The sequence below is a fragment of the Conger conger genome, chromosome 3 (assembly GCF_963514075.1).
Source record: "Conger conger chromosome 3, fConCon1.1, whole genome shotgun sequence".
NCBI classification, from domain to species: Eukaryota; Metazoa; Chordata; class Actinopteri; order Anguilliformes; family Congridae; genus Conger; species Conger conger.
Window position 1 is genome coordinate 44682456 of NC_083762.1, and position 14676 is coordinate 44697131.

Here is a 14676-nt window from a genome sequence, read left to right on the forward strand (position 1 = left end):
CATTGGAACCCTTTCACATGCCCTCGCCCTGTAACTAAAAGAGTCTAAATAAACCTGCTGTGGTTAATCCCCAACAAACTCGACTAATACTGACCCACTTTCTTTTTCAACACGATCCCTATACCTTCATCCATCTTGCCCCAACAACTACCTTCATCTCCAAAAAACAATCCTTGTCTACCAAATTCAATTAACAACAACTTACAATTCAAAGTTATGAACCAAAAAAAACTGTCAAACAATCCAACCAAAATTTGTGCCTTTCTTGCCAACAACCCTTCTCCTCCTCTACTTCCCAGCACACCTGGGCATGAACGAGCATGAGGCCATGATTGACTCATCGACTGATACACTGAAATACGGTGGATCTCAGATGACATCTCAGGAAAACAGTTCATGGAAATAATCCATCAGTTTATGGAAAACGTCATCTACAGTGGTGTGAAAAAGTGTTTGCCCCCTTCCTGATTTCTTATTTTTTTGCATGTTTGTCACACTTAAATGTTTCAAATCATCAAACAAATTTAAATATTAGTCAAAGACAACACAAGTAAACAAAAATGCAGTTTTTAAATGAAGGTTTTTATTATTAAGGGAGAAAGAAAATCCAAACCTACATGGCCCTGTGTGAAAAAGTGATTGCCCCCCCTGTTAAAACATTACTTAACTGTGGTTTATCAAAGTTCAATTTCTCTAGCCACACCCAGGCCTGATTACTGCCACACCTGTTCTCAATCAAGAAATCACTTAAATAGGACCTGCCTGACAAAGTGAAGTAGACCAAATGATCCTCAAAAGCTAGACATCATGCCGAGATCTAAAGAAATTCAGGAACAAATGAGAAAGAAAGTAATTGAGATCTATCAGTCTGGAAAAGGTTATAAAGCCATTTCTAAAGCTTTGGGACTCCAGCGAACCACAGTGACAGCCATTATCCACAAATGGCGAAAACATGGAACAGTGCTGAACCTTCCCAGGAGTGGCTGGAGGGGGGTGATTGGGAGGAACGGCCTGCCTGATCTGAACCCAAGTTCAGTTCAAGTTTGTTATTGGACTTCTGTGTTGGTCATGGATTGTCGATAACAAACACCATGTTCGAGCATAGGGTAGCTCATAAGTGTACTTGGTACCAGAGCACCTTAGGCCAAAGATCGATGATCGACTTTTTGGTCGTATCATCAGACCTGCAGCTGAATGTCTTGGACACTCGGGTGAAGAGAGTAGCAGAGCTGTCAACTGATCACCACCTGGTGGTGAGTTGGATCAAGTGGCTGGGGAGGCTGCCGGACAGACCCGGTAAACCCAAACGTGTAGTGAGGTCTTTAACTCCCACCTCCGGAGGAACTTCTCACGCATCCCGGGGGAAGCTGGGGACATGGAGTCCGAGTGGGCCATGTTCAAAGCCTCCATTGCAGAGGCGGCAAGCAGGAGCTGTGGCCAGAAGGTCATCGGTGCCTGTCGGGGCGGCAACCCAAGAACCCGCTGGTGGACACCAGCGGTGAGGGAGGCCGTCAAGCTGAAGAAGGAGGCCTGGCTTCGGCAGTCGCTGAAGCAAAAACCCGGGTATGGGAGGAGTTTGGGGAGGCTATGGAGAAGGACTTTCGGTTGGCCTTGAGGAAGTTCTGGTAAACCATCCGACGACTCAGAAAGGGAAAGCAGGGCTTGTCTCAGGCTGTTTTCAGCAGGGGAGGAGAACTGCTGACCCGGACTGGGGATATTGTCGGACGGTGGAAAGAGCACTTTGAGGAGCTCCTGAACCCGAACAACACGTCCTCTTCGGGGGAATCTGCACCTATATCCCTGGCGGAAGTTGCTGAGGTAGTCAAAAAGCTCCTCAGTGGCAAGTCGCCGGGTGTAGATGAGATTTGCCCTGAGATGCTGAAGGCTCTGGACATTGTTGGGCTGTCTTGGCTGACACGCCTCTTCAGTGTCGCCTGGAGGTCGGGGACAGTACCTGCAGAGTGGCAGACCGGGGTGGTCGTCCCCATTTTCAAGAAGGGGGACCGGAGGATGTGCTCCAATTATCGGGGTATCACACTCCTCAGCCTCCCTGGGAAAGCTTACTCTAGGGTGCTAGAAAGGAGGCTCCGACCGACGGTCGGAGGAGCAATGTGGCTTCCGTCCTGGTCGTGGAACAGTGGACCAGCTCTTCACCTTGGCAGGGTTGCTGGCGGGGTCATCGGAGTTTGCCCATCCAGTCCACATGCGCTTTGTGGACTTGGAGAAGGCTTTCGACCGTGTCCCCCGGGGAACCCTGTGGGGTGTACTGTGGGAGTATGGAGCACCGGGGCCGTTGTTATGAGCCATCCGGTCCCTGTATAACCAAAGTGAGAGCTGTGTCCGCATTCTCGGCACAAAGTCAAGCACGTTTCCTGTGGGTGTTGGACTCCGCCAAGGTTGCCCCTTGTCACTGGTCCTGTTTGTGGTATTCATGGACAGGATCTCAAGGCGCAGCCGAGGTGAGGAGAGTGTCCGGTTTGGTGACCTCACAATCGCATCTCTGCTTTTTGCGGATGATGTGGTTCTGCTGGCTTCATCGGACCGTGACCTTCAGCACGCACTGGAGCGGTTTGCAGCTGAGTGTGAAGCGGCCGGGATGAGAGTCAGCACCTCCAAGTTCGAGGCCATGGTTCTCTGCCGGAAAACGGTGGATTGCTCCCTCCGGGTTGGGAACAAGTCTTTGCCCCAAGTGAAGGAGTTCAAGTATCTTGGGGTCTTGTTCACGAGTGAGGGTAGAAGGGAGCGTGAGATCGACAGGCGGATCGGGGCAGCGTCAACAGTAATGCCTCCCTTTGGAGGTTTTCCGGGCTCGTCCAACTGGGCGGAGACCCCGAGGGAGACCCAGAGCCCGCAGGAGAGATTATATATCTCTCCTGGCCTGGGAACGCCTCAGGATCCCCCAGGAGGAGCTAGAATGTGTTGCTAGAATGTGTTGGGAGAGGGACGCCTGGAATACCCGGCTTTGCCTACTGCCACCGCGACCCGACTCCGGATAAGCGGGTGATGATGGATGGATGGATGGAACAACTTTTATGTGTTTTTGTTTTATCTATTATTTATTACCGTCGTGGCTCAATGCGCTCATTAAGCGTGAAAATTCAATGCATTTCCTTTCTAGTTGTAGGCTATTCGTGTCATCGGCTTAGTATAAAGGAAATGGAAAGTTATGTTTTATTCAAATTAAGCTAGCTAGCCTCAAATGCTTCTGTTCACTTTTCATGGCTTTGGGACTGATACTGATAATTAGTCATTTATCTAATCTTTGTATTTGTTCCAGTGACCTTTGGTATGAACTATTGTATATTGGTTAGGATAAGCGTCAGGCAACTGAAATGTAATTTATTCCCATTGTGCCAGTTATGAACCAGACATTAACAATCAGCTTGTTGGGAATTACATAGAAATAACGATGTTTTTATTATCAGAAATCAGTCCAGTCTGCCTTACAACCATAGGTTCTCACGATCTCCTTAAAAACAGTAGCTACCCACTAGTGGCGTTCGTTTATTTGCTCTCAGAACGTATAGTGCACACTTCGAGGGATCCAGGGCATAGTGTATTTCCGAATGACACTGCTCTGATCACATTCCTTGATTGTAGGATTTCATTCATACGTTATGGCTAACCAGTTTCAATTTCTGTAATCCAATTCTGTAATTAGATCTTTTCCATAAGTATATTAATTCAGCTAATGTAACAGTCAGCCTAAATGTCGCTGAATGCTTCTACGGAGACGTAGAAGCCACATCAGAAATGTCCTTGTCACAGCTAGTCGCTCGTTTTCTCATACACAATCCTGTAGATAGCCTTCTTATGCAACAGTTCATCAGACAGGTTCCACTTCCACTGAATTCTCACTGCGCGCCCTCCGTCCTTGCTCTGCATTTACTGGTGTATACCGTGATCCTTCACGTTTAGGTATCCATAGCGCATATCGATGGTTCTCTTGCGTTCTTTGCTTGTTCTCTTTGTTTATTTTGTATCTACGACTAGCCAGAAAACTGTAGTGTCACCCACTGATCTGGAGTGTGGTCCATTCTACCCTCTCCAGTGCACGCAATGAGCCAGAGATAATTTGATTACCAACGAAAGAGCATACGGACCGAATCCTGGCTCTGTGCACAAACTGAATTCTTGGAAGGAAGATATTCGGGAGGACATATTCTTGAACGAATGAAGTAATAGCTGTACTAAGGCTCAGACACAGACTGTGAATACTTGGCTAAAACTATTGCAATGAAATTGGTCAATGCCAACATATGCAACCCCTGCTAAGTTTAATAGTACAAATCCAGATATATGCTACAATCACTCTAAGGAGGTTTCACATATGATATCCTAAGTAGTATGAGTAAATTTGCCTCTCCATCCCAAAGTGTTTATCCTGGGGTGTACCCAATCAATTCTCATCTAAAGAACCAAGTACAAACACTTAAAGATATGCGCAAGCAAAACGCTTGATAGCTCCTGCCTGGAAAAGCGTGAACAGGTCTAGTATTGCCAATTGGTTTAGGGAAATGTCTTGCCAAGCAGTGGAAAAGGTAACATATATGGTTAACGGTAAACAAGACACTTTTGAAAAGGTTTGGGGACCACTTTTGTATTTTGTTGAGCAAAGTCATCTTGGTGAAGTATTGGCAAATGAGTGGAACTCAGGCTAGTGTACTATGCTTTGTGTGCATGTGGGGTGGTGAGATATCTGATTGGCTTTTAGCACAGTGTTTCATCAGAAATGTCCCAAATATTTTCTATCCTATTGGATCTGGCCACTGTAAAATCTCATTTTCTTTTGTTGTAACACTTCTGTTTTGTCTTAGAAGTTTGGTTTTTACTTATTTATTTTTTTGTTGTGGTTGTTCACTTTTGATGTGGTTATTGCTTGTTGTTTGACTTATGTTGCTGTTGTTTTTCATGTATACTTTTACTTATACATGTCTTGTTAAAGAAGGAAAATCAATAAAAAATGTTTTGTTTTGTTTTTTAAGAAAGAGCATCCGGAGTCTCTTGTGAATACGGCCAGCGTCGTCATACCGGAACTCGTTGGCTTAACAACTTAAATGTCAAACGGAACTACAAAATTACGCCGGAAAAGAATGCTGCACTAATTATCCTCGCGAAAAAAACAGTGAACATTCATGGCGCTACCGTGAATTCTGTTTACCAAGTACTGAGTGTAGCTGTGTAGCCATGGGGAAGTCATTTGCCAATTTCATGTGTAAAAAGGATTTTCATCCTGCTTCAAAATCAAATATAAAGAAGGTAAGTGTGTGAATAACAGACTTTGTAGCTAGCTGGTTGGCTAACGTTACACATAAGCGATTTTTGGTGACATAAACGTTATATCCGAGGCTTAACTTGCGTCTTGCCTAACATTTTCTATCGACATCGCTTAATAAATAGCTCGTAATTGTTTACGGTACGACAATAGTCACGGCCTATGACAGGTAGACGTGAGTATTAGAGAGACGCGTTTCTTCAAATAACATGATAACGTGCTTTAGCTCAACCTTGGCGGTATTCATCAGATGGCTAATTTTGTTAGCGAATGGCAAAAGGAAAGACGTGCTCAATAACCAAATTTAAAAAATGTGCTACTATGGCCCAAGACAAAAATAAAAGTAGAATAAAATATTAAACATGTCTCATTATTGAATACACAGCTACCACCCAATAGATCATAACAGTCTTTGTTACTCTGCAAGTGGTCTTTATTTTTGTCTGATTTTGTTAGCCAGCCAGGGCCCTGTTTCGTGAAGCGGGATTACCGAGCTGGATAGCTGCAATTAAGTTAGTAGGCCTGACGTTACCTGGAGCCCTCCCAAATATGGAGCTGTTCTGGGTTTTAGGTTCTCAGGGCACGAACTTGCAGTACTGCTTTCAGAAACAGGGCCCAGGTAAGAAGGGGACAAGTTGGCATTAGGTTGCTAGCTAGTAAGTTATACAAAATCGTAGGTGATTGTGACATGGCTAGCTACCTGGCTTGCATTAACGCCATGTTACATTGTCATTCATCCACTTTAATTCGCTCTTGTATAATAAATTAACTAGCTAGACAAATGGCGACATTATATATCCATTGACGTTACTTTGTATGGTGCTGTATGACAACTGAAGTTTGTTGGTCAGATAACCTAACTGGAAATTTTAGAGGGCACAATATGAAAAACTATTTTGTTCATAGAACTATTTAATATAAATATAAACCCAAGCTCCTAAGTAAATCTGGCACATATTCATTTATATATTTTGTTGTAAATGTCTTTCAAATGGCCACATTTAAGCTCTGTTTGGGAATCTGGGGTTTGCCATATAGGTATGGATTGCGGAGCAGAAGTTGACATTCGAGAAGAAGAAGCAAGAGGATCTGATGCAAGCATACCTGAAAGAACAGGACACTTACAACAACAGGTAAGACCTGCACAGTAACAATTTGGGAACCAATACCCCTTGCCATTGACTTACACAAGCCTCTGCAATGTCCAACATGTATTTATGACCCTCATTTTCTGGAAACTAGATTTCCACTAGTAAATAATCAGCTGTGATTATGCGCGGTACTGTGATCAAGAGCAGGGTCACAGTTGGGGCATTTACCTTGCATTTCTGTAGACCTCCTTATTGTAGTGTAATAGACTCATGCCAGGTGCTGAATATGCTGTATGTTTGTATGCTGCTGGAAAAATCAGCTGAGATGGCCATACATAGCTTGTCCTGAATTTTATACTGTGGCGTCATCACCCGCCACAATAATTTAATTTAATTTATTTATTTATTCATCCTGCTCTGAAAAGGGGCAGGTGCGAGGCAGACGACCATGTTAAAAATAGAATAAACAACTGCGTAACACATAGGAGGAGCATGCGGCTAGAGCTAGGTAACATTTTTTATATATACATATATTCAGTAGTTGCAAGTTGGCTACATAAATTCCTGTTTCGCTAACAGCTCTTCCTCAGTTGCTAATTGTAGGTTATAATTTAATTTGATGAAATGTCTAGTAGTGATTAACAACATTAGTAGCTGGCTGTCGTTAGCTAAATTTACTGCAGGCTATAGATAACGTTAGTCACTTTGGTAATTAAGTTAATGTTAACTACTAGCTAGCTTCCTAACCTTAACCAACAATTGAACGTTGGTGGTTAACATAATGTTTATGATTGTTTAAGTGAAGTGAACTGGTCTCTTTTCACTTTTTAGATGAGTTTCTTGAGACGTTTCTTGAGGAAAAGAGATGCTGATTACAAGGAGGGATGCCATGTTAGTGGGATGGTAATGTTAGAATCCTGCTGGTTAACATCACATTAGCTGGTGGTGGAAAAGATTATATCAGCATGGATGCTACGCTCCTCCCAAAGTGGCGTAAGCATAATCATTTTGTATTGTGTGATGTTTAATTCACATCAGTTCCGAGGACAGACGCGTTGTTAATGAGAGAGGTCAGAGGAGAAGGGCCAGACTGGTCGAAGGTACCACACATTACAACAGTGGTATGCAGAAGAGCATCTCATTAGACTTCTACTGCTGTAGCCTATCCACTTAGAGTTATGATGTGTTGTGTGTTCCGATATGCTCTTCTGCATGCCACTGTTGTAGTGTGTGGTTATTTGCATTACTGTCACCTTCCTGTCCGCTTTGACCAGTCTGGCCATTCTCCACTGACGTCTTATTAACAAGGCGTTTCAATCTGCAGAACTGCTGCTCGCTAGATTTTTTTTAGTTTTTTGCACCATTCTTTGCAATCTGTAGAGACTAGTGTGTGTGAAAATACCAGGAGATCAGCAGTTTCTGAGAAACTCAAACCAACCTGTCTGCCACCAACAATCATTCCATGGTCAAAGTCACTTAGATCACATTTCTTTCCCCATTTCATTGGTTGATGTGAACATAAACTGAAGCTCCTGACCCGTATCTACATGATTGTATGGACTGTCCTGCTGCCACACAATCTGCTGATTAGATAATCGCATGAATAAGTAGGTGTAAAAATGGTCCTAATAAAGTGCTCGGTGAGTGTATATATAAACAGATTTGACTATTAACCAGTCACCTTATTACAGTTTTCCTCCGGGGAAGGATTCCCTGGTCCCCCCTACATAAAAATGATTCCGCTTCTTGCCATCACAGTTCAGACTCCGGTTCCCGGCCTGGTTCAGTAATTCCTGTTCCTAGTGAATGAAATCAGATTCTCTTTCTTAAAGTGGAGTGCCTGAAAACTCTAGGCGGCTGAGGAGAGAGGCCAGCTAGGACAGGCAGGCTCATTCAGTGAAATGAGTGCCAAAAAAAAAATCACCTAGAACTATATTTCTGTCCATCTCTCAGTACTAATACAATTTTGTATTACACTATTAAGACATTCATTACAGTTGTGCACGGAATTAATAAAATACCCCTCAGGAAGGCATATTTTTGTTTTCAGAAAATGCAGCTTATTATCTTGAAGAACATGAACAGTGTAGTGTATTTTATTTTATTTTAGCCAACATTTACTTCAAATTGGGACATGTTGTTCATTTAGATGGCAACTATTTTCAATATGTGCCATGTGTTTGTATACATTTGATGCAGTAGTGAATGGGTAAGCTGAGGACAGCCATGATGTTTCGTAACTGAAAAATGTGCATTAGTCGCACAACAGCATGCAATTTACACGCATGCACATTGCCTCCCTTCCTGTTATACTACCTGAAATGAACTACTTTTCACTATCAAAAAAGCAATGTATAAAATAAAGTACAAAAAGTGAAGTACAAAGTTCAGGTTCTTTGTAATGATTAATTATGCTGACCAAAGCAAGAGCAAGTCTCTGACTCTTTTGGCTGATCATTGATAATTTATTATAGGGCTGTAATTTCTATATGGATGTAAATCTTATTTACTGAAATGTCTGATATTGGCAATAATGTTGTTTATATATTGTGTATTTATCTAATGCTCTTGATAATATATTTCAATACATTTTCATTATATTCCATTTGCATAACAAGACAGTGTCCCACCTTGCATAATAAGCAGAATATATACCTATCCTTTTTAAAGCGCTACTGTGAAATATGCTCATTTTCAGGCAGTGTTTCGGTCTGGGCAAGAACCAGATATATCTTGGCTAATTGTGTTCTAGAAGTTATGTAAAATAAATGCTGCTGTTCAGTATTTAATCGACTTTCTAGCTGATATTTTCATTGCCATAAATACTTTTTATTTTTATTTTTTAGGTTGTTGATGGGTGATAATCGTGTGAAGAATGGCCTGAACTTTATGTATGAGGCACCACCAGGAGCCTCGAAAGGTATAGCAGAAATCTCAACCGTCAGACATGTTTTTATTTGTGCCAGTAACGCAATGCAGTCGGCAACTTAATTGGATAAAATAATGTTTTTTCTCTCTCTCTCAAAATGCTTTCCTGTTGTGAAGAGGAGACAAAGGAGGTAATGTAACTGATTAAGCATGGAGTTTTTTTTAAGTCTCATATGCATCATTCCGTAAGGTGGGACGCATACTGACAAAGAGCAGCCTCGCTGAAACTTTGTATTTTATAAAGTGTATAATGCGTTGGATGGCTTTCTTAGGTTTTTATTATCTTGGGACTTTGCAATACATGAGGATATTTAGATATATCCTGATTTACTGGAATGGTTGTGTGTGAAGCCACCGCACACAAAAATGTTATAATGTAATGTAACTCCAATGTTTTGAAAGTAATACTCTAACACCCAGGTTTCACTTTGGTTCATGTGTAATAATAGACACAGTTTTTTTGAAATTTATATTATAATATTCTTTGTCCTCTTTTTTTTTGCAGGAGGGGGAATCTGAATACAAATTTGAGTGGCAAAAAGTTGCGCCACGAGAGAAGTAAGTGTCTGTGGTAATGCGGAGCTCATATTTTCAACGGTAAATTTACCAGGTGCCTTCTTCCCTGGTAATATTAATGAGTTCTTCTTTCATTTAGGTATGCAAAGGATGACATGAACATCAGAGATCAGCCTTTTGGAATTCAGGTAAGAAATGGAATGAAATAAAAATAAATAATAAATAAAATTAGTAAATTGAACTGCTAATTGGTACAATGTTGGCCTCCCTTTTTATTCCCTGTTGAATATCTCTGTTCCTACTGATGCCATATTTTCAGTGCTGTTCCCTGTGGAATATCTCTGTTCCTACTGGTGCCATATTTTCAGAGTTGTTCCCAATTTTGAATATCTCTTTTCCTAATGATCCCATATTTTCAATTCTGTTCCCTGTGGAATATCTCTGTTCCCTGTGGAATATCTCTGTTCCTACTGGTGCCATATTTTCAGAGCTGTTCCCCATGTTGCGTTTGAGCAGTAGTGCTGACCTCTTGAGCCCTTTCCTCCAGGTGCGCAATGTGAGGTGCATTAAGTGCCATAAGTGGGGCCATGTGAACACGGACAGGGAGTGCCCGCTTTTCGGCCTGTCTGGGATCAACGCCAGCTCTGTGGCCACTGAGGGTCCAGGTAGGTCCAACCTGCTCTGAACAACAACAACCTTTTGACTGAAGCCACGGTGGGGCACGGCTAAAGTAACGGACCTCAATGCAAGCATCGGTTGCAGACAGAGGACCGGGGTTCGATTCCCGGTCCTGCCAAAAGCTGAGTGTGGCCGGCTTGCGTGGAGCGGCATAATTGGCTCGCTGCTCCGAGGGTGGGGGAGGACTCCGCAAAGGGGGGGGTTATGAGAGAGAGAGAAAAAAAACGACCTTTCAGGTTGACAGTTTTAGTGTAATGGTTGTTCCATCTTTTTTTCCAGTGAGGCAGCTGTTCTGATGAAAAGGGCAAATATGATGAATGGCATTTTTTATTTAGAAATACAAATATAAAAGATTCAATTCATATGATATACTAACTTTTTTTTCAATGCCATGCAATGGAAAATTGAGCTCATCAATTTTATGCATGCACTAGTGTAGGCTTTTGCTCATACTGGCAATCCATGATAAATATATTGTTTTTATGCTTGTATAAATGCTAACTTGCCGACTATGTGTGTCTTTTCGAATTATTTTTCCAAGAGCTGAACTTATACTCAACTTCAACTTATACATCTTTTTGGTCTATTTTTTAAAAATAGCCTACACTTTGAAATTTGTCAAAACAGATGTGTGTTCAAGACTATGAACATTTACTGCGGACTATGTCTTTTTTAAAGGCAAATATTACATTAATTAAAGTGCAATAAAAACCGCTTTTGTTCTCTCGGCGTCTTCCCCATCAGCAGCCATTTTTGCTGCACACTTTTTAAATCTGTTAGCTAAAATTAGTGTCAAATGGAAATGGTTTTAATATGTTGTCTAATGTTAGCGAACACACATCAGGCGATGAGCTTAAAAGATTTTTAATGTATAATTGTGCTATTACTTCAAAGACGACAAATGATTTAATTAAAAGGGTCCATAGCTGTGGTCATTGTTGGTGTGGTCTTTAGAGACCATTTCCATCACTGCCTGTGTGTCAAGTTCTCCCCAGTCCTTCGTGGGGGAAAACCTGAAAATTGCAGCACAAGGCAACGCTTTACCTTACTAGTGATCTTTTAACTGCGAGATTGCGTTATCATTTTAAATGTGAATGGTTTGAAAAGCCGATTCTTGTACATGTTGGCTTTGATGCGCCCCTCCCTACCACCCAGCCCCCGTCCAGGTCGGTCTTTTGTTGTGGTGTTGCTGCGAGAGTAGAACTGTCTTGACTGGCAATCAGGGTGGCGACGCTGTGATTTGTGTACTCGGGAAGAGTCCGGCCGAAACAGACACAGAGCCCCTCCTGCGCCAAGAGAGGGACGCAATTACCGCCTTTCTCCGTCTCCTGGCCGCTGCTCTGGGAGAATAATATCTTGTGATTTCCTCAGCCGGAAAGACGAGTGAGCTGATTTGCTCCCCTTTTCCATTAACAAAGCCCGTCGCCGAATCCCCTGCTGCCAAGCCAGCGAGAGGGCCCTGGCGTCGGCGGGACTCAGGCTGTGTTTTGCGCTAACAGGTCCGTCGATGCACCCCTCCGAGCTAATGGCCGAGATGCGAAACAGTGGGTTCGCGCTGAAGCGGAGCGTGCTGGGAAGAAATGCCACGGTGTGCGATCCGGCCCAGGTAATCCACGGTCTACCCAGACCCCACCGTGGGTAAAAAAAAAAAACACCAACAATATCCCTGCCAGATTCTGAGTTTAAGCTTGATTGCAGTAAAATAGCCAAATTACCAGTACAAACAAAAGCAGGTTGGGCAGATGTAATTAAAATGAGGGAAATCCCATATGTTGTTTTTTCATAATGTCCCTAAAAGAGAAGTGAGGGGGATGTTGTCCTGTGGTGTTTTTACTTAATCTTTCATTTGTGTTCATTTGCTTTTTCACCGTTATGAATGGCGTGTGTACTTACAGTTGCCTCCTCTGCATGTCTTCATTATTTATAGACACGTGAGGGTTTATTCTTTGTTTCTATAGGATTATGTCATCAGTGAAGAGGAAGAGGACCCTGAAGTTGAGTTCCTGAAGTCTCTGACCACCAAACAAAAGCAGAAACTTCTGAGGTATAAATGCAAGATAAAATGTCAATTACGTTGAGGTTCATTAAGTGCCTATGTACACTCTTTGGCAGTACGTTATGTCATGGTACCCGGACCTCTGCATTAGTTGAACTCTACTTCAATGCAAAGCTCTTTAGCCTTAGCTTTTGGGTTCTTTAACAGCCCCTTATCTTTCTTTGTGCTTTGCTTTTAAAGGAAACTGGATCGCTTGGAGAAGAAAAACAAGAAGAAAAAGAGAAAGCAGAAGAAGAAAAATAAGAAGAGCAAAGGCAAGCGCAAGGAGAAACGAGAGAGCAGCTCAGACAGCGACTCCTCCGACAGCAGCAGCGATAGCTCAGCCTCCCACTGCAAACGCAAGGCCCTGCGGAGGAGGGAACCCGCCGGTGACCGTGGCACGGACAGCGAGTCTGACGCCGGGGAGGCGCGGGGAGACAGCGGGGAGAGGAGCACGCTCGACCCCAGGGGAAGGCGTCTGAGCCCAGAGCCAAGGAGAGGGCCCCAAGGCGGGCAGAGCAGGGACCGCCCCGGCCTGGGAACCCACGGACACAGGGCCGGGAGCCGCGGGAGAAACCGGGAAGGGAGCCGGAAAGGGAAGGATACAGACGGAGAGAGAGAGCCGAAAGGAAAAGCGAGAGGCGGGAGTGAGGACAGGGAGAGGGGGAGGAGGGAGAAGAGCGGGAGCAGGGATGGGCCAAGCAGGAGACGGGAGGAGAGTCCGAGCAAAGCGCGAGAGAAGGGGGAAAGAAGGAGGAGTAGAAGTCGGAGCAGGGATCGGGAGAGGGGGAGGAAAGAGAGGAGTAGGAGCAGAGGCGGAGAGAGAAGAAGGGAGAACAGAAGTAGAGATGGAGAGAAGGGGAAAAGGAGGAGGAGCAGAAGTCGGAGCTAAGATGGACAGAGGGGGAGAAGAGAGAAGAGCAGGTGTGGGGATGGAGAAAAAAGGATTAAATTAGAAAGAACCCACAGATAGGAGGGAAAGAGGTAAAAGTGTCTATTTGCAGAAACACCCTGGAACAAAAAAGACAGATTGGTGGTGAATAAAGAATAAGACCCTGAACTGTGAATTTAAAAGTACATTTTATAAAAATGTCACCTGGGGGCTTTTGAACTTTATTCTCCACGCTTTTCAAGAACTGGGAGAGTTTAAATTTAAATCATTAAACCATTACGGTATGTTCATTTGATTTTCTTGTAAATAAAACATTTAAGTTTTTACTTGTCTTTGTTTTATTACATTGCTGAGAGACTAAATTGAACTCCTGACAACACCGTGTAAAACTTGAGCTTAGAGCCGATTCAGGACATAAATGTTATTATACCAGCAGAGGGCGCCGGTGCACTTACAGTCGTAAAAAGAAGCACCGCACCTTAAGCGTATTATCGAAACCTTGTGCCATTCTCAGAGGTTTTTCGTGTAGATAGTACGCGTTTTAATGCGACTAAACAAGTGGAATTTATTTTGTTGTTTGCCACCGCAGGTCGGTCAAAACTCCCACCTGCTAGGCATCTTAATTGCATGAAAAACATGTCAAAAACATGAAATCCTCATCTCAAATAAACAAGAATTGGTACGTCTGCATATTATGATCAGTTTGTGAAAATTGAATGTTGTTGATTTATTGAATTTATGTACCGGATTTAGACCTAATTCTTAAGTGGAAACTGATTAAACATGATCCCCAGGTCGGGTCGTATGGGAGACCGGGGAACCACATAACACTTTTAGGTTCCTGGCGGTTACAGTTCAATCGAAAGTGGTAGAAGTGAAACTCTTACAACGTGGCCGTTACATCTCTGGGGCGTGTTGTAATAGCGTCCAAAATGTCAGAAAAATTTATATAGGTCAAGGTTTGGTGAATCCAACATTTATTACCGTGTACATGTTTGATCTGATAGGCCTACGTGTCCTGTAGAAATGGTCTATATTTTGTCTAGCTAACCGGTATATGACACCATTCATATGTGATGTATGTCTCAGAAGAAATGGATAAGAGCGAGTACTATATAGGACAATATGTGCATAGTCTAGTAGGGGAGACCAGGGCACAAACTATTTGGGCATGTTAACACATGGAGATTTACCATCGTTGCATTTGCGCAAGAATGATGGGTTTGTTTTCATTTATGTATTACTGTAACCCGCTTCTCCT

At 43.0% G+C, this 14676-nt stretch overlaps 1 protein-coding gene across 1 annotated transcript; it reads left to right on the forward strand.

Moving 5' to 3' along the window:
* The first annotated feature begins 5073 nt into the window (after positions 1–5073).
* cir1 (corepressor interacting with RBPJ, CIR1) lies at positions 5074–13741 on the forward strand. Its single transcript, XM_061235063.1, has 10 exons — positions 5074–5259; positions 6314–6408; positions 9213–9286; positions 9412–9425; positions 9800–9852; positions 9950–9998; positions 10358–10475; positions 11988–12094; positions 12447–12532; positions 12725–13741. The coding sequence occupies exons 1-10, from the start codon at positions 5188–5190 to the stop codon at positions 13413–13415; spliced, it is 1359 nt and encodes a 452-aa protein (XP_061091047.1). The 5' UTR covers positions 5074–5187; the 3' UTR covers positions 13416–13741.
* The last annotated feature ends 935 nt before the right edge of the window (positions 13742–14676 follow it).